Source organism: Bos taurus, chromosome 6 (assembly GCF_002263795.3).
Source record: "Bos taurus isolate L1 Dominette 01449 registration number 42190680 breed Hereford chromosome 6, ARS-UCD2.0, whole genome shotgun sequence".
NCBI classification, from domain to species: Eukaryota; Metazoa; Chordata; class Mammalia; order Artiodactyla; family Bovidae; genus Bos; species Bos taurus.
The window spans coordinates 31,035,867-31,060,395 of record NC_037333.1 but is presented as its reverse complement, the minus strand read 5'-3'; the positions used below and the strand labels follow the sequence as shown (position 1 = coordinate 31,060,395).

General features: G+C 37.8%; 1 protein-coding gene across 1 annotated transcript in view; it reads left to right on the top strand.

Moving 5' to 3' along the window:
* The window catches only part of GRID2 (glutamate ionotropic receptor delta type subunit 2), a 1,601,453-nt gene that overhangs the window by 1,318,746 nt on the left and 258,178 nt on the right, over positions 1 to 24,529 (top strand). The window contains exon 12 of the mRNA XM_015471545.3: positions 1,953 to 2,091. Within this exon, the coding sequence (XP_015327031.2) occupies positions 1,953 to 2,091 (139 nt within the window). The remainder of the gene's footprint in view (positions 1 to 1,952; positions 2,092 to 24,529) is intronic.

The following is a 24,529-nucleotide window of genomic DNA, read 5'->3' as shown; positions in this document are numbered from 1 at the left end:
AAGGGTGAAGTCTTCATGGACACAACCTTTCAATTAGCCTTTTCAGTCATGAATTTTGGAGAAGGCAACGGCACCCTACTCCAGTACTCTTGCCTGGAAAATCCCATGGACGGAGGAGCCTGGTAGGCTGCAGACCATGGGGTCGAGAAGAGTTGGACATGACTGAGTGACTTCACTTTCACTTTTCCCTTTCATGCATTGGAAAAGGAAATGGCAACCCACTCCAGTGTTCTTGCCTGGAGAATCCCAGGGACGGGGGAGCCTGGTGGGCCGCTGTCTATGGGGTCTCACAGAGTCGGACACAACTGAAGCGACCTAGCAGCAGCAGCAGCAGTCATGAATTTATTGTTCTACTTTTGTTACATTTATTAACATCTTCCAGTCTTTAGTAATCATCTTGCTCATGTTTTATTATTATTTTTTCAATTAGTCATTTTCCTAGGAAGTCCCCATTTGGTTTAAAAATGAGCATTTTATTTTTCTTTCATCTTTTAAAAGCCAAGTGAATATTTTTGTTGCTTTGGAGAAGAAAGTATCCAAAATGCATCATAACTGCTTTTGAAAAAATGTGTTCCAGATATCATAAGTTAGCCTATTCTGAGTATATTACATCAGGAAAATAGCTCAAGTCATACCCACAGGGTAAGTTTGTACTACACTGAAAATTTAAAGGTATTAATATTACACAGTGAGAATTAGTGGTTGGCATAAAAATCTGCCTCATATGATAATTAATTAAATCTTGTTAAGCAATTCGCATATTTATGTACCTAGGCAAATGTAGTATTATATCTCTTTATTTTTACACTTAGCAGAAAACTAATTTATTTTAGAAAGATTATTAACTTCATATAAAACATGTATTCATTTAGCAAATATTTACCCACCTAATATGAGGCAGAAACTGTTATGTTAGAAACTGTATAATGAGGAAGAGGAGAAAATAAAAATATATAAAATATATGAAAATTTTTGATTTAAAAAAATAGGGTGGCTGAAAGAATGGGGTTGTGGGAATTATTTTAGAGAGAATGACAAGTGTTTGTGAAGAAGTATCATCTAAGCAGAAAGTTAAATAAATTAAAAGGAGAGTAATTTTTAAGTTAAAGAACAGAGAATTCCAGGCATACAAATTGCAAGTACAAAGGCCCTAGGACAGAAATCACTGTGTCCCCTTATAAGAAACTAGAGGAAGGACATTCAGAGAGTGGGAAAAGGTAAGTCAGAAAGTGGATCTGAGATTAGTTCCTGTAGGACCTGGTAAACTTGGATAGAGATTTCAGATTTTCTTTTTTTTTTTTTTTTGAGAGAGTGACAGGAATCCACTGGAAATTTGGATCAGGTGAATATAATGATTTTGTTTTCACTTTTAAAAAGCATCATGATGAGAGACTTAAGTGTGGTAGCTCCTGGAATGTAAACAAGTAAAGTGGCTAAGTGGTTCAGTAGCAGCACTGATATTTATACAGTACTGTGTGAAAAATAGATAGCTGGTGGGAATCTGCTGTATGTCGCAAGGAGCTCAGCTTGGTGCTCTGTGATGACCTAGAAGGGCAGGACGGAAGTGAGAAATGGGAGGCAGGTTCAGGAGGGAGGAGATATATGTATACATATAGCTAATTCACTTCATTGTACAGCAGAAACCAATACAACATTGTAAAGCAATTATCTTCCAATTGAAAAATAAATAAGCAGCTATAAAAATTGGGGGGAAGCACAACTAGCTATGCTTTTTCTGGATCCTTGAGATTCTTTGTTTACAAGAATTATTTGATCATTAAAAATTACCAAAAAAAAAAAAGTGGTGAACATAAGCAAAATACAGAGATCTACACTGATGTTATATAGAAAGATTCTCATTACTTAAAAGTTAACTTATATTGACTGTGTATGACTTCAGAGTCTCAATAAATACTTGTTCATGTTCTTTTATTCTCTGCTTCCTTCCACAGGTGGAGAAGTCCCATACACAACTCTGGCCACCCGAATGATGATGGGGGCTTGGTGGCTGTTTGCTTTGATTGTCATCTCATCTTACACTGCAAATCTTGCAGCTTTCCTCACCATCACCCGCATTGAAAGCTCCATCCAGTAAGTAGACAAAAATTCCACTTGATGCAAAATATGGGAAGTGACAGAAGAGGCCAGAGCTATTTAAATAAGTATGTGGTGTCTGATAATAAATTTACAACTTCCTTTTGGGTAAAGGCTTAATTTTCTGATGTGCAGACATCATAAATAGTCAAATTCCTGAAAGTACAGTTTTGGTGGAGCACTTTTTTATAAAATACAATTCTGGGTATAATTTGAACTTTGCTTACAACATTTTCTTGGAAGAATAAGACATGTTCAGATTTTTAACCTCCGTAAAATATGACTATGTCTCAGCAGTATTATAAAAAAGAAGGAAAAAGGAGTCATACTAAAATATGTATGTTTATGTGTTGTGTGTGTGTATATATAATATATATATATGAAGGTTGACACTCATAGTCTCTGCCTTGAATCTATCCCATTATGCATTGTCTGAGTAGATAGTTAGGTAGACACTAGGAAATTGAGAGATAAAAGACAGGTAGGGAGGGAGGGAAAGAGAGAGAGTGCTAACCAAGAAGTAAAACCACATTCTGTCTCTTCATTGCATTAGAGCTAACACGAATATTATTGCTGCTGTTTTTCCAGCTGCAATGGTGGTACATTTTCATTAACTATGGTGTACTTTTGAATCCTGAAAGCTACCTGAGTCAATGCTGCATTTCACAAATGGCGTTCCTTGAGCCCTGAGAATCCAAAGGCCTTTGGTTTACTGTGGCCAGTTTCACTCTGTGTGATTTCATGCCATAAAGTCTGGTCAGTGCCACAGTTCAACTTGTGCCTCATAATGCTCTATATCTGGTTTTCAGAAAATGTTTTCTGAAAATGTTTTATTAATCCAAAAACAAAGTAGTTTGAACTTTTCTACAGTTAAAAAACATTTATTTCCCAGCAAAACTGACAGTTTGAAGATTAGAATAATTAGCTTTGTCAAGGAATTCATTGGAGATTTAATCCGTCCTTAAGAGTCAATGTGAGTTCTTCTTGCCTTCAAAAAATATGTAAATGAATTCCATTAGTAGGTACAAAATTATTATAGCACAATACTAAATATAAAATCAAGAATTAATGATCTAAAAAGAAATAGGGTATTTTTTTCAATTGCTTATGGTATATAAATTGAAAACCCCCAAATTAAATTCATGAGTCAGTTATTTAATCCATTTATGAAAATGATGTTTCCAACTTCTCTCATCAAATCTTAGTCTTCAAGTCGTTTTCCTAGTTATTTCTTTGGTGCAGAACCTCCATATCCTTTCAACTGACTACCTTTGTGTCATAGCCAGTTCTGTGTGTGATATATATTATAAGTGATGCAGAGCGAAGCTCATGGAAAATTTAAACTGGTGACCCCATCATATTCCTATTTTAAGCAATAATGAAAATGATTATAATGTTCCAGCCTAAGAAATCAATGAATTAGTAAGATTATGCAAGTAAAAAACATTTATTGAGCACTCACAAGATGACAAACTTTTTTCTAGATGTTTGACATGCGTTGGCTCATTTAATGCTTTAATGGTTAGAAGCATTAAATACGTACTACTTATTAATAGCCCATTTTGCAACTGAAGTTGAAAAGATAAATAACTTCCCTCAAATTGTAAATGTAATAAGTGATTGATTAAAGGTCAGACCTTAACTCTGCCTCATTCCTGAGTCTGTGTTCTAACTGTACCACACTAGTCCCCATCCCATAATCCTTGTGCATTTGTATGACCAGTTGTTTCTAGGGAACATTATAAAGGATGTGTCATAGCCTTGTTCATTGTTAAGTATAGTAATGTAAATAATGACATTCTTCAAATGCTCGCTTTGTTTGAGGAAATAAAATATCAAAAGTTAGGAGATCTTTGTGTTGAGTCAGTTCTGTAGGTGAATATCCCAACATGAGCTAATTACATCTATAACTGATACCTGCCTTTCAGAGTAAGATTGCTTGGCACAATCAGTCAATAGAAATTGCACTGAAAGAAACAGTTTTTAAAAATCAAAATGGGGTATTTTATCTCACTAATATACTTCTCATCAACTTTAACATGCTGTATTTTAAGAGTACTTAAAGCCGAAAATTTGTGTATCTCAGATTTAACTTTGAAACATTTTAAAATAAGTAAACAAAGAAAAATTTAGATAACTCATTTGATACAGTGTACAACAATAATCATAAATAATAAAAATTATGGACAATATTCACTGAGAATTTATTATGAATTTATTAAGCATATTATATATACCCCCTTCAGTGTTCAAAATTACCCTAATAATACAATTACTACTATTATTCCTACTTTGTAGATGAAAAAACAGCAATTTGGAAGTTAAATGCTCACTATCACATTGTGAATAATGTCAGAGCCGAAACCCCACCCCATGTTAGTCCAATACCAACTCATGACTTTACCTACTGAAGTTTTTCTTTATTTTACAGTTTGTCTCTGATGATTATTATAATTTGTTTGCTTGATCCACTGTTTCACTGGGTTTGTAGGCCTCATGGTGTGTTTGTATCTGAGCTATTTGGTCATTACCGACTTTGCGAGCATTTATTTGTATCTAGACTTTCATGTAATAGCAGTGGGAGCAAAAGTCTCTATCAAATTTTTACACCCATAGGTTTCTCTAAAGTAAAATTTAACAGAAACAGATCGTAATTGCACATGATGTTTCCCTCAAGTGTAGTTCCACAATCCAAAATAACTGAACGTTCATTTTTTTAACAAATTATTTCTTTCAAATGCCAACTCACATTATTAAAAGCCAACCGTGAGTATAATAAACCTCCCCTTCCTTCTAATCTTATCACTAGACTAATTATGAAAGGGGAAAACTGGAGCCAAATAAGTTAAAAGAAGCCTGAGTCTCTCTCCAAACTTAAAGATATCTTCTAATTTCATGCTTCAGCTGTGTTGGTAAACATAATTGCAATGTTTCTTGGAAATACTCAAAGTTGCATTTATAATTGATGTCAAACTTTCTTGGAAAATTCTAATTTTTCTTAGAAAAGATAGAAACTTTTTTCAGAAAACCATCCAGTGTCATGCTTCTTAATCGTTTTATATTCATGAGATTTGCTCATCATTAAATGAAGCAATCCTCATCAGAGTACCTTTTCCCAGCCCAATTGCTGTGCTATTAGCAAACATCTACTATCCACGACTTTATTCCCAAAATGATAAACAAATATCATATATTAATGAATATATATGGTATCTAGAAAAACGGTACTGATGAACCTATTTGCAAGGCAGGAATAGGCATGGATGTACAGAACAGACTTGTGGACACAGCGCGCAAGGAGAGGGTGAAACAAACTGAGAGAGTAGCACTGAGGTTTATACACTACCACGTGTAAGATAGATGGTTAGCAGGAAGCAGCTATATACACAGGGATCTCAGCTCTGTGTTCTGTGATGACCTAGAAGGGTGGGATAAGGGTGTGGGAGGGAGGCTCAAGAGGGAGGTGATGCAAATGGCTGATTCGCCTTGTTGTACAACAAAAGCAAGCACAACATTATACACCAAAACAAACAAACAAAAAATCAAAGTCACTTCTTGACACCAGGAGAGGTAAAGGTGGTTAGAGGACTGTCAGTGAGAGAAACAAAAGCTGCTACTTTTAAACAGGTGGTTGACAGAAACCCTGATATTTTGGTAGGAAAAATCCAATAGATTTATTCTTAGGAAACTGAATACATTTTATAAAATGTACCTGTTTTTCAAAATTAGATATTTATTGTCATCTAACCTTCCAGTTGGCACTTGCCTTTAATAAAAATATTGAAAGAGAATTTTCTCTGGAGAAGAAAACTGACAAGTTAATTTCATATCCCTTCAGTGATGGGACAGCCCAACATAGCTATGTTCTGATATGATGTAATATGACAGATTGTGACACAGTTGATGTATACAGTTCAGTTGCTAAAGAGAAAATTATATGCAATTTCTGCAAGACTCTAATGACATCTAGGCCTTTTCTTGTCACTGAACAGTAATAACAAATAACTAAATTATTTGCAAATACTTAAAAATTGAAATATACATTTTTCTGTTGGGCTAAAAAGTTGTTGTTTAGCCGTTAAGTTGGATTTGACTCTTTTTGTGATCCCATGAACTGGGTCCCACCAGGCTCCTCTGTCCATGGGATTTTCCAAGCAAGAATACTGGAATGGATTACCACGCCCTCCTCCAGGGGATCTTTCCAACCCATGGATCAAATCTGAGTCTCTTGAGTCTCCTGCATTGGCAGACAGAGACTTTACCACTGAGCCACCAGGGAAGCCCTGGGCTAAAAGTGAAATGATAAGATGGAGCATGTGAAGCTTTGAAGGTATTTTCAGAGTAAACATTGGGTAATAATATCATCAACATTAACTATATTAGTCTTTGCATGCATGCTAAGTCGCTTCAGTTGTATCTGACTCTTTCTGACCCTGTGGACCATAGCTTGCCAGGCTCCTCTTGTCCATGGGATTCTCTGGGCAAGAATATAGGTGTGGGTTGCCATTTCCTCCTCCAGGGTATCTTCCTGACGAAGGGATTGAACCCATGTCGCTTAAAGTGTCCTGCATGGCAGGCAGGTTCTTTAACACTAGTGCCACCTGGGAAGTCCATATTAATATTTACTGTGATGCAATTTTCAAAAACCAACTTATTTCACTTGTAAAAATGAAAATAGCTATAGGGGAATCATAGTTGTATGGTGCTAGTCATCAGTAACTTTAGAACCAGATAGGTCTGTGGTGATAAAACTTGAGGACTTTCATTTCCTGGAGCTATACGTAAGCTTGAGTCTCTTCAAATGAACCCCAATATCCCACCATATTTTTATGTTTAATGCACTCACTTTTCATAGTGGTTGAGGTTGGACTAAACAAAATATTGAGTTAATGCAGCCACTGAATCAAACTAATTTGAGATAAATTTCTTTCTAAGCATGTGCAAAAAGAAATTCATAGGTATTCTATTCACTAGAAGAGACCACTTTTTTGCTACCATACCAATAACTGGAGATTTACATTTGTTTTTGTCTACATTTGGAAAGGGAAAAATTTATTGAGCAGCTGTTTTTCTAAGTGCCATACAGTGAGTATCACTGGGCTTAGAAATCTAAGCCTGTTCCCAAGTCTAGGGAAACAGAGAATGGTGCAAACTGCTGCTGCTGCTGCTGCTAAGTCGCTTCAGTCGTGTCCGACTCTGTGTGACCCCATAGACGGCAGCCCACCAGGCTCCCCTCCCCGTCCTTGGGATTCTCCAGGAAAGAACACTGGAGTGGGTTGCCATTTCCTTCTCCAGCAACTGCTAGGTACTCTCTAATGAAATGATTTATTCTTTTCCTTTGCTCCCATGGAGCTATGTAACTATCTTTGATAAGGCAAAAGGCAAAGCACTCGCTCAGTCATGTCCGACTCTGTGACCCCATGGACTGTAGCCTACCAGGCTCCTCCATCCATGGGATTCTCCAGACAAGAGTACTGGAGTGGGGTGCCATTGCCTTCTCCAGGAGATCTTCCCAACCCAGGGATCGAACCTGGGTCTCCCACATTGCAGGCAGACGCTTTACCATCTGAGCCACCAGGGAAGCTCTAGTTACTGTTAATAATGGCCATTACAAGCATACTTTTAGAAAGGTCATTACAAGCATTCCTAACTATAACAAATTCCTAAATAGATACATTAGTTTCTTTTAATTAATTCAACTAATTATGTATCTGGGTTTCCGAGGTGGCTCAGCAGTAAAGAATTCACCTACCAGTGCAGGAGATGTGAGTTCAATCCCTGGGTCGGGAAAATCCCCTAGAGAAGGAAATGGTAACCCACTCCAGTATTCTTGCCTGGGAATTGCCCAGACAGAGGAGCCTGGGGGCTACAGTCCACGGGGTTGCAAAAGAGTCAGACACAATTTAGTGACTAAGCCACCACCACCATCAACCCCTTATCAGATATGAAAATGAAAGTCTCTCAGTTATGTCCGATTCTTGTGACCCCATGGACTATACAGTCCATGGAATTCTCCAGGCCAGAATACTGAAATGAGTAGCTATTCCCTTCTCCAGGGGATCTTCCCAACCCAGGGATCAAACCCAGGTCTCCCACATTGCAGGCAGATTCTTTACCAGCTGAACCATAAGGGAAGCCCCTTATCAGATATATTATTTGCAAATGTCTTCCCCATTTAGTAGGCAGCCCTTTCTTTATGTTGATGGTTTCCTCACTGTGCAAAAGCTTTCTAGTTTGATGTAGTACCATTAGCTTATTTTTTCTAATCCATGTATAAGCATGGATCTCCCAAAGCTTAACTAATAACTGCCTACTGTTGACTTGAAGCTTTACTAAATTGTGGATTAACACATGCTTTTGTGTTGGTCTTTAAAGATATTTAGGTATTATCATTGAGTCACAATCTATTTGAAGAGATAACAATGTAGAATTAAATGACATAGGGCTAAGATAAATTTATTTATAAAATATTGTAAAGCATAGGGAAGGATTTAAGTCAACTTGGAGAGAAGAGGAAGAGAAAGGGTAAAAACTATTAGGCATCACAGAGGTTCTCTGATGTATCATCAGAAAGTTTGGTCTTAAAGAATAAATTTCAGTAGACTGAAGGAGTGGCATATTGCAGAGGTATGAAACTCCTAGGAGAATATCTAGCAAAGGGTAGATGATCAAAATACACTCATTTCCTCCTGGTTTCAAATAGGTGATGTGAGAGTGGCAGAAAGTGAAATAGAAATGGAGGGTAGAACCACATCTTACAGGACATGATAAACCTTGTTAAGGAATTTAGACTTTTTTTTCCTGGAGATAATGAAGACTGACATCATCTAAGAAAGACAGCTTTAACTGTGGAGAGAAGGATAAGCAGGAGAGAAGAGATGGAGGAGCCTATGGAATATCATTGGAGGTGTCTAACACACATGTATCTATGGCATTTAATAGTATGTCTTTACTTGATATAAACCTGATCCACATATCTTCTTGTTTCAAGTGGTCTTTGTAAATATATAAGGATTAAACATAATTTAAGAGAAATTTGCCTTGAAAAAATGTATATCTCTAGGCTAACATTCATATTCCTTGTGAATGCAGGAACATTGCTTCAGATTATTCTCTTTTAAGATATTTTAAAATAGGTGTGGTTGACTACCTTCTAGTTACACAGATAGAGAAGAAGAGAGTTACTAATGTGAGGAAATTTTAGGAATTACTCTGACGAGGCTAATTTTCAGATGCAGCTTTGCCAAAATTTGCATCTCAAAGTTTGCTATTCCTAGACCACATTCTGCTTATTAATTAATTTTAGCCTTGAGCCATCAAAAAGGAAATCAGACTTATTTTTATTCCATTTTAATACACTTTCTTCTTATGAAAGTAACACAAGGCTATTTTGAGAAATTAGAAAGTAAAATCTTGAAGGACAAAGCATTAATAATCCATAATCTGTCATAGAGTAGTGTGTCCTAAATTGCTTCAGTCACGTCCAACTCTTTGTGACCCCATGGACTGTAGCCCCCCAGGCTCCTCTGTCCATTGGATTATCCAGGCAAAAATATAGGAGTGGGTTGCCATGCCCTCCTCCAGGGGATCTTCCCAACTCAGGTCTCTTCCCAAACCCAAGTCTCTTGTGTCTCCCGCATTGGCAGTCGGGTCCTTTACCACTAGTGTCACCTGGGAAGCCCATCATAGAGCAGTGTTTTGTCAATATTTAAGCAAAGTTTGTTTATTTTGAAGTAATTATACACACACACACACACAAACACGGGAAATTGCTAAATCAGTAGTGTTACAACACAGAGATGACAGAGATGTCCAATATGCCCTTCACCAAGTTCCCCACAATGTTCTTGCTTAGTCTGACAGTTTGTGACCTCATGAACTGTATCCCACAGGCTCCTCTGTCCCTGGGATTCTCCAGGCAAGAATACTGGAGTAGGTAGCCTATCTCTTCTCCAAGGGAACTTTCTGACCCAGGAATCGAACCAGGGTCTCCTGAATTGCAGGTGGATTCTTTACCAGCTGAGCTACCAGGAAAGCCCCCCACCCATGCATGATGGTTACATCTTAGTAATTACAGTATAGTATCAGAATCAGGAAACTGACATGGGTACTATGTACACATATAGTACTTAGCCATTTTATCACCGGTATAGAATCATTAACTACCACTGCAATACAGATACAAAACCATTAATCATTACAAAATCTCCCTCATTCCACACCTATATGCTCACCCTCACCCATTCTTCCACTTCATCCCCAGGTCTTGGCAACCACAGTTATTCTCCACTCATTCTAACAATGTTATTAGGTTGAATTGTTTTGAAATTGGCTTTTATGTCATTCAGCAAAATGCCCTTGAGGTCCATTCAAGTTGTTCCATGCATCCATGGTTCGTAGTTTTTTTTTGTTTTTTTTTTTAATTGTTAAGTAGTATGAAGCAAAAGGCAAAGGAGAAAAGGAAACATATATGCATCTGAATGCAGAGTTCCAAAGAATAGCAAGGAGATATAAGAAAGGCTTCTTAAGTGAAGAATGAAAAGAATAGAGGGAAACCAAAGGATGAGAAAGACTAGAGAATCAGCAATACGAAGAGAACATTTCATGCAAATATGGGCACAATAAAGGACAGAAATGGTTTAGACCTAAAAGAAGCAGAAGATACTAAGAAGAGGTGGCAAGAATACACAGAAGAACTGTACAAAAAAGTTCTTAATGACCCGGATAACCATGATGGTGTGATCACTCACCTTGAGCCAAGTTCCTAGAGTGTGAAGTCAAGCGGGCCTTAGGAAACATTACTATGAACAAAGCTAGTGGAGGTGATGGAATTCCAGCTGAGCAAGCGAGCCTTAGGAAACATTACTATGAACAAAGCTAGTGGAGGTGATGGAATTCCAGCTGAGCTATTTCAAATACTAGAAGATGAAGCTGTTAAAGTGTTGCACTCAATATGCCAGCAAGTTTGGAAAACTCGGCAGTGGCCACAGGACAAGAAAGGTCAGTTTTCATTCCCATCCCAAAGAAGGACAATGCCAAAGAATGTTCAAACTATCACACAGTTGCCCTCATTTCACACGCTGGCAAGGTAATGCTCAAAATCCTTCAAGCTAGACTTCAACAGTATGGGAACTGAGAACTTCCGGATATACAAGCTGGATTTAGAAAAGGCAGAGGAACTAGAGATCAAATTGCCAACATTTGTTGGATCATAGAAAAAGCAAGCGAATTCCAGAAAAACGTCTATTTCTACTTCACTGACTAGGTTAAAGCCTTTGACTGTGTGGATCACAAGAAACTGGAAAACTCATGAAGAGATAAAATTACCAGACAACCTTACCTGCCTCCTGAGTAACCTGTATGCAGGTCAAAAAGCAACAGTTAGAACCAGACATGGAACAAAGGACTGCTTCAAAATTCAGAAAGGAATATGTCAAGGCTGTATATTGTCATCCTGCTTATTTAACTTATGTGCAGAGTACATCATGCGAAATGCTGGGCTGGATGAAGCACCAGCTGGAATCAAGAATGCCAGGAGAAATATTAGTAACCTCAGATATGCAGATGACACCACCCTAATGGCAGAAAGCAAAGAGAAACTAAAGAGCCTCTTGATGAAAGTGAAAGAGGAGAGTGAAAAAGCTGGCTTAAAATTCAATGTTCAAAAAATGAAGATTGTGGCATCCATTTTCCATCACTTCATGGCAAATAGATGAGTAAAAATGGAAACAATGACAAACTTTATTTTGGGGAGCTCCAAAATCACTGCAGATGGTGGATGCAGCAATGAAATTGAAAGGCCCTTGCAATGGTCCATATAGTCAAAGCTATGATTTTTCCAGTAGTTATAAATGGATGTGAGAGTTGAACCATGAGTAATCTGAGCACCAAAGTATTGATGCTTTCAAACTGTGATGCTGAAGAAGACTCCTGAAAGTCCCTTGGGCTGCAAGGAGATCAAACCAGTCAGTCCTAAAGGAAATCAGCCCGTGAATACTGACTGGAAAGACTGATTCTGAAACTGAAACTCCAGTACACAGGCCACCTGATGCAAAGAGCCAACTCACTGGAAAAGACCATGATGCTGGGAAAGATTGAAGGTTGGAGGAGAAGGGGCAGACAGAGGATAAGATGATTGCATGGGATCACCTACTCAATGGACATGAGTTTGCGCAAACTCTGGGAGATAGTGAAGGACAAGGAAGCCTGGCATGCTGCAGTCCACAGGGTCACAGAGAGTAGGACATGACTGAGCTACTGAGCAACAACAGTGAATTCACGAACTTGTTTAAAACTTACTTATTTGATGACATCTATGTTGTTTCCAGTTTTTAGCTATTTTAAATAAGGCTGCTCAGAACATTTATGTGCAGGATTGTTTTTTTTTTTTTTTTTTTCGCGTGTATGTTTTCATTTCTCTGGCATGAAGGTCCATGAGTGTGATTGCTAGGTAGTCTGGTAAGTGTATGATTAGTTTTTAAGAAACTGCCAAATTGTTTTACAGAGTAGTTGCACTGTTTTACATCTCCACCAACAATTAATGAGGTATCCAGTTTGTTTGCATTTTTGCCACCTTTGGGTGCTGTCACTTTTTTTTTTTTTAATTTTATCCATTCTGATAGAAATGTAGTAATACCTTACTGTGATCTTAATTTGCATTTCCCTAGTGATTAGTGACATTGAACATCTTCTCATGTACTTTTTGCCATCATTATATCCTCTTAAGTGAAAGGTTCCTTTGTGTCTTTTGTCCATTTCCTAATACGATTTTTTTTTTAAACCATTGAGAGTTATTTAGGGTTTTCCAGGTGGGGCTTCTGATAAAGAAGCAGCCTACCAATTCAGGAGACTAAGAGACATAGGTTTGATCCCTGGGTCCAGAAGACCTCTTGGAGGAGGACATGGCAACCCATTCCAGTACTCTTGACTGAAGAATCCTATAAACAGAGAGCATAGCAGGCGATAGTCCATAGGGTTGCAAAGAGTCAGACACAGCTGAAGTGACTCAGCATGCATGCAGGCACATGAAAGGTTCTTTTATGTCTTTGTCCATTTTCTAATTGGATTCTTTGCTTTTTTACCACTGAGAGTTCTTTACATATTCTAGATACCACTTCTTTGTCTGATATGTGGTTGGCAAATGTTTTTTCCTAGTCTATTGTTTTTTCATCTTCTTTACAGGGTCTCACATAGAACAAAAGCTTTTAATTTCGCTAAAGTCAAGTTTACCACTTAATTTTTGTGCGTTAACCTTTCATGTCATGTCAAGACTCTTTGAGCAAGTTCTAGGTCTCTAAAATACTCAACTGTTTTATGCTAAAAGTTTTATAGTTTTATATTTCCCATTTAAATCTATAATCCATTTTGAGTTTAGTTTTGCACTAGGTGTAAAGTTTACACTGAGGTTCAGTTTTTGCCTATGAATATTCATATGTCCAGGAGCTTTTGCTGGGGAAAAAAAAAACAAACTCTTTCCTTTGTTGAAGTGCTTGTGCACCTTTGTAAAGAATAATCAGTTGGCCTTCTGTGTGAATCTCTTTCTGGGTTCCCTATCCTGTCCCATTGATCTATGTATCTGTCCCTCTGCAAATAACATAGATTTGATTACTGTGGCTTGAAATTAAGAATAGGGATTCCTCTCACTTACTCTTGTTTCTTTTTGCGGGGGAGGGGGGAGGGGGGTAATTATTTTACCTATTCTACTTCCTTTGCCTTTCTGTATGGGTTTTAGAATAATTTTGTCTACATTAGCAGAAAAAGTAATGCTAGAATTTTAATAGGAATTGTAGTAAGTCTGTATATCAGTTTGGGAACATAGTCACATCTTTACTATGTTGAGTCTTCCAATTTATTAATAAAGTATATCTTTCTGCTTACTTAAATGTTTTATTTCTTCTATCAGTATTTTGCAGTTTATAGTACATCAGTCTTATATATGATAGAGTTAAATCTAGTATGTCTTTTTATCCCAGCAATTATAAATGGTATTGGATTTTTAATTTCAGTTTTCACATATTTATTGCTAGTATAAAAATACAATTTTTACGTGCTGATTTTATCTTGTGATCTTGCTGTTATTTCCAGCGGTTCTAGGAGTTTTGGTAGAGTCTTTGAGATTTTCTATGCAATCCTTTATGTCATTTATAAAACTGAACAGTTACGTCTTTTCTTTCTCATCTGTATGCCTTTTATTTCCTCTTGTTGCCTTTTCTGTGCTGATTACAACTTTGGGTACCAGGTCAAATAATAGTGATGACAGTGGACATCTCTAGATTGTTCTCCATCTTGTGAAAAGCGTTGTCTTTCTTTCACTAATAGGTATAAGGTTACCTGGAGGGTTTTTGTAGCTATTCTTTATTGAGGTGAAGATATTCTTTTCTATCCCTAGTTTTCTATGTATTTTTATCATGTTTGAGTGTTAGATTTTGTCAAATGCTTTGTTTCCCATCAACTGATGGACTCAGATGATTTTTTCTTCTTTAGCCTGTTTGGCAGATTATATCATTTGATTAGCAATCTATTTTCAAAATGAGGTAGAGGCCAACTCTGTTTCCCTCTATTTCTTCTCCACCTTTTTTTCCCTTAATCTTGCTTTTTTCCCTAATTTTCTTCCCTCTATCAATAATGAGGCAGTAAAAGATCCTGACTTTCCCTGCCTGCAGCTTCATATCTTACTCTCTTTTCTTCTACCTCAAATATTGCTTCCCTCTATCCATTATCTTCTCATTCAAGTTTACCCTCCAGAGTGAAACATCCAGAAAGTGACCTTCTTCAATCCTTAAAATTGGCTCTAAGCCCCCTTTGTTACCTCATGCTATCAAAATAAGGTTCAATTCCATCGGCAGAGCTTATTAAATTCTTCAAAAGCTGATAAGTTTCTTTCTTGTTCACGGGCACCAATTGGGCTTCCCTGGTGGCTCAGATGGTAAAGAATCCACCTGCAATGTGGGAGACCTGGGTTCAATCCCAGGAAGATCCCCGGAAAAGGGCATGGCAACGCACTCCAGTATTATTGCCTGGAGAATCCCCAAGGACAGAGGAACCTGGTGGGCTACAGTCCATGGGGTCGCAAAGAGTCAGACATAACTGAGTGACTAAGCACGCACAGCACATCAATTAATCATTCCTCACACTTGTTCATGCCCCATTCAAGCCATAGCCTTGGAAGACATGTCATGCTTCTCTGGAGCTTCTGCGCTGTTCCAACCTCCTGAAATGACCCAGAATTCTGTTCTCATCTGGCATCTTTTGTTTGCTCAGGCAAAATTAGACATGTGTCTTCTCTTTGAAAGTGTACTTTCTTCAAATGCAAGGACTATGTTATATTCCTATTTATGCCCTTAATGCCTCATAGAGTCCCTGGCACAGAGTATTAATAAGAGTAGCTAACACTGATTGAGTGATTTCTATGTGACACACTTTCCTAATGCTTCATGTAGATTTTCTCATTTAATCCTCATAACAGTGGCATGAGAGATATATTCTTTTAATCTCCTTCTTGAAGATGACCAAGCTAAAACCTGGGGTAGCAAACCCAGGCAATTGGCACTAGAACCTGTGTCTTCACCAATGGGTCATATCCTCTGCAATTAGCAAATGCACTAAATTTTTACTGAATGAAATAAATAAATAATATATTCATGAATACTTGAATGAATGAAAATCATCAGGATCATTATAAGTTTCTTTGACAAAGAGTTTTTCAGAAAAGAATTAATGGCTGAATTATATTTAGCCAAGTTAATTCCAGATATTTCTGAGTTACATGGTATCCTAGAAACAGGCACCAGAGACATCGATTTAAGTAAATTTGCATTTAAAATCTCTCCCACTTAGTAGCTGAATGATCTTGTCATTTTCCATAATAATTTTAAGCCTTATTTTCCCTAAGGGTAAGGAGAGAATGGGTTCAACTTTGTTAACTCCAGTATAAAGAATAAATGGGGGTTAAAAAAAAGATATGAATAACAGCATGATTCTCAGACACACACCTAGGATTTGCTTCCATTTTTCTACTTGTTCCCCAGAACTTCATGCAGATTCTTTGGACTGTTCTTCCCTCCACTCCCATTTTTGGGGGTACTAATAACTATTCTTTTTACCATTCTGTCCCCAGTTTCATACCCTGAATTATTTCTTTTACCTGGTTCAACTAAACCTCAAGTTTTCCCTATTGCTACTGTTATTGCTCTGACACAGCTACCAACACCCTACCTTATGAGTGTTGTCTTCCTGCCCTGCCCCGCTAGTCCTCCAAGCCACCAGAGGTAATAATAAATGAAACAAACCAAAAAAAAAAAAAAAAAACACACTATAAACAAGCCTCATCTGATCTTAAGCATAAATAAATACTTAGCCAAATGATTAGCTCTATTGTCTGATTAACAGTCACTTTAGCCTGATTAAGAATGAAGATTAAGCTGCTAATGATAGTGACTAACACTAAACCTGGGTCAGGATATTTACTTATCAAGCAAGTTTTCTTTTTTCAATCAATTCAGTTCATTTGCTATGGCGTGTCCAACTCTTGGCAACCCCATGGACTTTTTTCTTTTTTAACTCATCTTTAATGACCCCCTCTTGTAACCTGTAGCTTGTATACCACTTCCTCTATGTAGATTTCCACAGAGTTTTCATAACTAAATTTAGTGGCTCCCCTTTTTGAATGCCTTTACACTCTGAACAATATCTAGTCTTGTACTGGAGTATTATTCGATTTGTTTTACCTTCCTTATTATGATATATGTTCTCAAGGATGGTTTTATCACCTGTGTACTAATACAGTGCTTTATATAGTACCTTACTGAGTACACAGTTGGCTATAAGTAAATATTCATTGAATGAATGAACCAGAAAGGAATTTCTCAGACTCTGGCCTGAGACTATGGAACTCCATGACTTGTTTATACACCTCATAAAAAGTCAGAAAGAAATATGAAAGTCATTTTTTGTCTTGTTATTCCAGGATAAAACAGGGGGCCTAGAATGTATGTTCCCTCAGTTTCCATTGTCTCTCACCCACTTCAGTCCTACTGTAGGAGGCTATTTCTTAGCTCTCGGCAGGGAATTGCACACTTTATTAGGAACAACCAAATTCAAGGTGGCTGGAGTGAGCTGGACCCGATTCATACTGCTTTTTATGTTTTGGTTTAGTACAGAATTGTATAGGCTTAGCTCTAAAGTGCACAGGCACTGCAGACAGAGGAAGACATTCATCTCCTGACTCTATATTGTTCAATGTCGAAATGGCTTACTTGTCAAAGAACTTAAGTACTACAGTGATGGATGTGTTATAAACACATAGCCATCTAGATGTTATAGACAGTTTTGTCTTTCTTTTGGAAAACAAAAACAGAAACTTTCAGAAGTATACTATTCTTCTAAAGCCACTGAAAGTACGCATTTAATTAAAAGTTGTCTCCCAATTTAATATTTGTGACTCTCAGGAACAGGGCTCTTTTAGCATTGTATAGACTCTGTTTACACTGAGCTCACTAAGATGAGAACTTTGCCTCACTAATAAGCTCCCATAACCTCTAAAGATGATCCCCTTCTTCTGGACAAGCTGAATCATCCAAACAAGTCAAATCCTTCTCTTGTTCTCTCTCTCCAACCTTAGTCAAAAACCACTAAGTACTGAAGCATATAAATGCCTAGTCTCTCCTCTATTTCTTGTTATTTTCCTTCATTATATGAAGTCAACCTAATAAATAAGTTATGTTTATCACAAGTATGATAATATGTTAAAACATTTATACTTGAGAGCAATGCGTTTAGTCATTTTAGAGAAGCCAGTGTGCATGGGGCGGGCTTTTTTGAAGTTAGTGTAGAAAAGTTAGCGATGGACAAAAGTGGCGGCAGACCATGCAGGCAGAGTTGTTCGTTCAGCAGAACCACTGCTGAAGAGGACTGGAGACCTACCTTTGAGTGTTCAAGTCTCTTTCCTGCTGCTAGGTAGGAAGGTTTTTAAACCACTTTGTATCTTAGTTTTCCATCTTTGAACATGTGATCCATTCTTTCTCTCACTCCCCAAATATATGTCCTACAGTTTGAATTGTTATTTGCAGTGTCCTTTAAACTGTAAATTTCTGTATCAACTATAAAATTGAGCTATACTATTAAAGAAGGTCTGAGGAAAATGATTTTAAAATGTGTTTGCATACATTACTAAAAAGAAATAAAGAAGTCCTAGATTTATTTATTTCTTCTTTCTTTATTTTTTTAATAAAAAGAAATCCTAGATTGAAAGGCAGAACTGAAAGGAAACATTTTTTTTTAAACCATTTTTCTCATCCTGTTTTTCTTGACCCACCTTTCTTTGCCATCATGCCAGCAATCCTGGTGTGCTGACCTCCACCCTCCACTAAATATCTGTTTGACCCCATTAGTTCTCTGATCCTCTTAGCTCCTCCACAAGCTCTTGTCATCTAAAGATAGTCAATTTATTTTTAATGGCTTTCTCCTCCACCCCTACACACACACATGCACACACTCACTACACACACCCCTACTATAGGCCCTATTTCTCCAACCCTGATCTTTTAGCCTAAGGACAAGGTTGGAAATCACCAGATGCTCCAGATCATGGCAAGTTTCCAAGAAGGCAAAGAATAAGATCTACAGCCAGCTGGCTTGGCTGTTTTTTTGGGTGTTGCTATTGTTGTTGTTGTTTTTTAATGACAATTGTCATTTTCTGAGAGGGATGCAGAACTCTCAACATTTGCTAATGAAAGAGCAAATGGATGGAGAGAAAATTTTTAAAATAGTTTGGATATTTGTAATCTGCTGCTGCTAAGTCACTTCAGTCATGTCCAACTCTGTGTGACCCCATAGACGACAGCCCACCAGGCTCCCCCTTCCCTGGGATTCTCCAGGCAAAAACACTGGAGTGTAATCTGAGTGACTGTCGATAAGACCTGACTCTGAGCATTAGGACATGCATTTTATATATGCTTTTAGTTGACATTTTTCAAAAAGGATATATACCTAATTGGGAATAGAGGATAGTTTCTCTGGACAATTACCCAAAAAATCTTTTTTGGAGAAATCCACAGACCTACTGTACTAAAAAAGAAGGAAAACATCTTTGATATTTAGGAAATTTTAAGTTATCAATAGAAACTTGGTTCCCTGCTCTGTATTATGAAGAGCCAGGATTTTTGTTTGAGTAAGATTCATTAGACGCTTTACTGAAACAGTGACCTTTTGCCTTATTTTGACAATAGCATATCACTGGGTCTTTAAATAGGCTATTAAAGTAACCCTACTGTTATTTCTGATAAATTCTTCCTCTCTAGTTATTTCTTTCACTATGAATAATTTGATACTTGATTAATGTTTTGAGCTCCTTAAAAAACCTTATAGGGAAAAAATAGCAAGTTACTATTGATTCCTCATTTGAATCCATACTATATTTTATTTGGGTCATTGTTCTGTGTAGTAATATTGTATATTATTGTATCATAGCTTGTTAGTAGCCCAATTGTGAGGTACTGATCAATGGTTCAATGTCATCCTTGGAGGGTATATTGAATAAAGTTTTTTCCATAACTCAGTGCTGGCCCTGATTCTAATTAACATCTTTAGTGTTGATTTGAAGTATGGAATAGGGAGTAAAGTTATTAAATATGCAGATTACTTTATATTGAGTAGGGGTGATTATTGCCTAGAACCACACTATAGGAATTCATAAGGACCTTGACAAATTAAACAAAGTGATTAGAAGTGAGGTGAAGTTTAATAGGGACAAATATATGATAATTCACACAGAGATGGAAAGAAAAAACAGTGTATGTGTATGTGTGTATCTATAATAGTTCGAAATTGTGGGATATAGGCGGTTTAAGATTAAATCATCTATCAATTATAAATTTGAAATGTAGCGTTGATGTTTATAAGGAAAATGACCAAGGTCACCTAGCAGTGTTAAAGTTGTTCAGGACTTTTAAACTACCATAATCTATTTATAAGATCCATAGATTATGCAAAAATTGCAATAGAGAAGAAAAAGATGGCTCAGTTAATTACAAAGCAAAAAAAAAAAAAAGCAAGGGGGAGTAGTAGATCCTGGGAATAAAACAAAAGGAATTTAGTATTTAATTCAGCAAGGAGAAGGCTGGGGGTGAAAATGAAAAGGCAGTGTTTTATTAAAGAAAGAAATAGAGGCGTCCTAGAGATGATGAGTAACTATTGCCCATGGGACTGAGAACAAAATGAGAGGTTTATTTGAATAGGAGGGATTTAGGTTAGGCATGAGTAAGGACTGCCTGGTGTTAAATTTTCGAAGTCATAAAAATGCCTTAGGAAGAAAAATAAAGTCAGTTTTGGAGACTGGCTTATGTGCCTTAAAGAACGTAATCGAATTATGTGATACCTCCAGGAATTCTCTCAACTCTCTGATGTTACGATTTTATAAGGATTCTTTCTTAACATCATTTAGAAATTTGTTGATCCTCAGGGAAATTCTTGGGAATTAGTCAAGTCCTTCCTGTATTCTCAATGATAGAGGAACATAAAAATCTACTGTTCTAATACTGAAGTGTATTGGTTTATTTAAGGATATTGTCCTAATGAATTTTATAATTAGCTGACCATCAGTAGCAAATATAATGAAATGCTGACTGTACAAATTTAGGATAATTCCATATTTGTTCATATTGTCCTGTGTAAACAAATATTGCATCTTTTTCAATAATGTATAAGAAAGTACACAGGAAAATTGCAGAGTAATTGAATTCACAGGATATTGAGCCTTTTGCAACAGAGTTTTGCTTAATTAGTGTGTATATATGCATAGATGTGTGTGTGTATAATAAAAGACTACTTTAACTAATAGGCCATTTAAAATAGAGAACAGAGTCATAAACGATCATTCTGTCAACATGTGGAAAAATATAATGTCTGCCACATATCAAGATTCATGACATGACAAAATTAGTTCCTAGCTTATAATATGGGACAACAAGTTAGGCAAGACAATCAGATTTTCAGATGACTGTCTTTTCACATTTATATAGCATTGTCATTTTGGAGAGAGTTTCACCATCATCATCATTAATTATTGCTTAACAGCAGCCAGAAGGACAGAGTGTTTCCTCCTCCCTCTGGGTTCTCTAAAATGACCTATCGTATCCAAGTCCAAATCAACCTCAAAAGTGTACAGGAAAATGCATCTCTCTAGTGCAGGAAGATGTTCCATACCTAGTCAGTGACATCCCTCTACCTCAACTGCATCTATGTTACCTGAATTTCTAGTATTACCTATGACCATCCTGTGTATACCATGTGGCAGATGGGGTGCTCCTGACTGCTCTTGGAGGGAAACATTCCTAAATCTCTCAGGAAAGACTTGAAAGGCATCTCCTGGGATATAGCCCTCCATGCCTAGTAATCCACCTTGGAGGGACAGTGTTTGGAAGGGAGCAGTGTGCTCCACGTGACTACCTCTACTTTTTCTAGACCAAGGACATTTGGAATTCTGATGGATGTTTAAATAGTTTTTTTAAAAAATAAAGATCAAATAAGTATTCTAAAGAAGTTCAGAGCACAAAAATCTGAAGCTGTCTTTTATGTCATATGCTCTGCTGTACCACAGAAAGCTGGGTGTGTGGGCATGTGAAGGGTATAGGACAGGAGTGGGGAAGAGGCCAGAACAGAGGGGCTGGGGAAGGAAGCACCACCCCAGCCTTATTTGAGCATCCACCACAGGGAGCCATTCTCATCTGCTGACCCTCCTCTCTACATCCTCAGTCCATTTTGGTCCAGTTAGGGCTCCTCTTATAAAGCACCCTCTCCATCCAGGGGACATCCCCTGAGTCCACCCTGCAGGGATCCTTCAAACTTGTTGGCCTCAGACTTTAGTCTTCTGCTTCTGTCTTGAGAAGGGAGAAGTGTTGGCACCATGAGAGGAAGAAAGGCACAAACACATTCTCTCCACTAGAGACAACCATGGCTGGGTTCCTCCTAAATTAACTGGTCCCATAAATTATACTTTCTTAGGCTATATAGTCTTACCTTCTATGAGAGAATTGTATTTCTGCCACTACTATGACTTTAACCTTAATCTTTTAAAATAAGAAACCTAGCATCATTGATGGAGAAGGCAATGGCGACCCACTCCAGTACTCTTGCCTGGAAAATCCCATGGATGGAGGAGCCTGGTAGGCTGCAGTCCATGGGGTCGCTAAGAATTGGACACGACTGAGCGACTTCACTTTCCCTTTTCACTTTCATGCATTGGAGAAGGAAATAGCAACCCACAGTGTTCTTGCCTGGAGAATCCCAGGGACAGGGGAGCCTGGTGGGCTGCCATCTATGGGGTCGCACAGAGTCAAACACGACTGAAGTGACTTAGCAGCAGCAGTAGCATCACTGGGCTAAAGAACATTCAACTCTTTCCTGAGCTTGCTTTCATTAAATAGCAGTTGCCTTCATTCACTTAAAATAGCTCATCAATATGGACTGGCACCCCACCCACTCCAGTACTCTTGCCTGGAAAATCCCATGGACGGAGGAGCCTGGTGGGCTGCAGTCCATGGGGTCGCAAAGAGTCGGACACGACTGAGCAACTTCACTTTCACTTTTCACTTCCATGCATTGGAGAAGGAAATGGCAACCCACTCCAGTGTTCTTGCCTGGAGAATCCCAGGGATGGTGGGGCCTGGTGGCCTGCCGTCTCTGGGGTCGCACAGAGTCGGACACGACTGAAGCGACATAGCATAGCATAGCATAGCATATGGATTGAGCCATCTGCAAACCAAATTTTCTGACATCAGGGAGTGTTAGAGTCCTGCTTACCTCACCATTTACCCTTGATACCCTTATGTTTCATCAGACTTCCTTTCCAAACTTGTATCTGAGGAGTTGGGAGAAATTCACTGAGAAGGAGCTACTAAGATACAGAATGTGGTTTCTCAAGTGACAACTGGCTACACTGGCAGATAGGACACTGGAAAGCCTTTTTCTGCTTTTCTGCTCTCCTATAAGTAGAGCATTCCTCTTCTTGAGACTACTTCCTCTTTATGTAAATACTTAACCTTTGAAAGAAAGAAAAAATAAAACTCCAGTATGACCAAAGGGTTTCCCAGGTGGTTGTAGTGGTAAAGAACCTGCCTGCCAATGCAGGAGACATAAGAGAAGCAGGTTCCATCCCTGGGTCCGGAAGATACCCTGGAGTAGGAAATGGCAACCCACTTCAGTACTCTTGCCTGGAGAATCCCATGGACAGAGGAGCCTGGAGGGCTGCAATCCACAGGGTCGCAAAGAGTCAGACATGACTGAGTGGCTGAGCACGAGCACACATTTCCAAAGGTGACTGTTCTTTGTTCTGGTTTGTATCTCTGCAATGGCACCCCACTCCAGTACTCTTGCCTGGAAAATCTATGGACAGAGGAGCCTGGTAGGCTGCAGTCCATGGGGTTGCGAAGAGTCAGACACGACTGAGCGACTTCACTTTCACATTTCTCTTTCATGCATTGGAGAAGGAAATGGCAACCCACTCCAGTATTCTTGCCTGGAGAATCCCAGGGACAGCAGAGCCTGGTGGGCTGCCGCCTATGGGGTCGCACAGAGTTGGACACGACTGAAGCGACTTAGCAGCAGCAGCAGCAGCTCCTAAAACCATAGATTCTTTTATATATGTATATATTTTTTTAAGTATTTCCTTTAGCAGAGTTAGTTGAGCAATTTTCTTCATCATTTCAGTTTCTTTCTGATATTTTAATCAGAAATAATTCATCACATCTACCACTAAATTGTCAGATCTGTTTCCACACTGCTTAAATAAGTATCTGTCTCAGGAATAGACATCCCAGCTTGTACTGGACCCCGTGTCTACCAGAATCTCGGACTATACCTGAGCTTTTTCCGATATTTTGTTTCAGTACTATTTGTTTAAATTTTCTTTTTATTTGTCTTGCCTCTGAATTCATTTATGGCAAAACATCTTGTCACACAACTCACTGGTGGTCCAATAAAGCTTTTGCAGCTGATTGTAATACAGAAAGGCTTTCTAAAGTTCTCTTTTTATAAAGTTTTGTTTTCTAAAAAAAGTTTCTTTTTTTTAACTACACAATACTTCTGGCCACTATTAATCACCCACAAAATGGCTAGTAATATATAGTAAAAATTCCATTTTTATGCAACACTGGTTTAATGGGAATGCTGGCTTTCCAAGATGAAAGCATTTTCCTAGTAAAGAAGTGCAGCCAAAACAAATGAACCTCATTAACTGCTGTTTTCCAGACCCTGGCTAGGTTCTGAGTTTCAAGATAAATAAAAAACAAATAAATAACATTTAAAAAAAATCTCATGAGAATCAGTAACATGTATTCTAATGAGGTAAACAAAGAAGTAAAATTTCAAAACACAATGCTAAGATGTGAACATATATTTTAAGTATTAGAAGAGCACAGAAAAGACATCAGAATTTGATCTT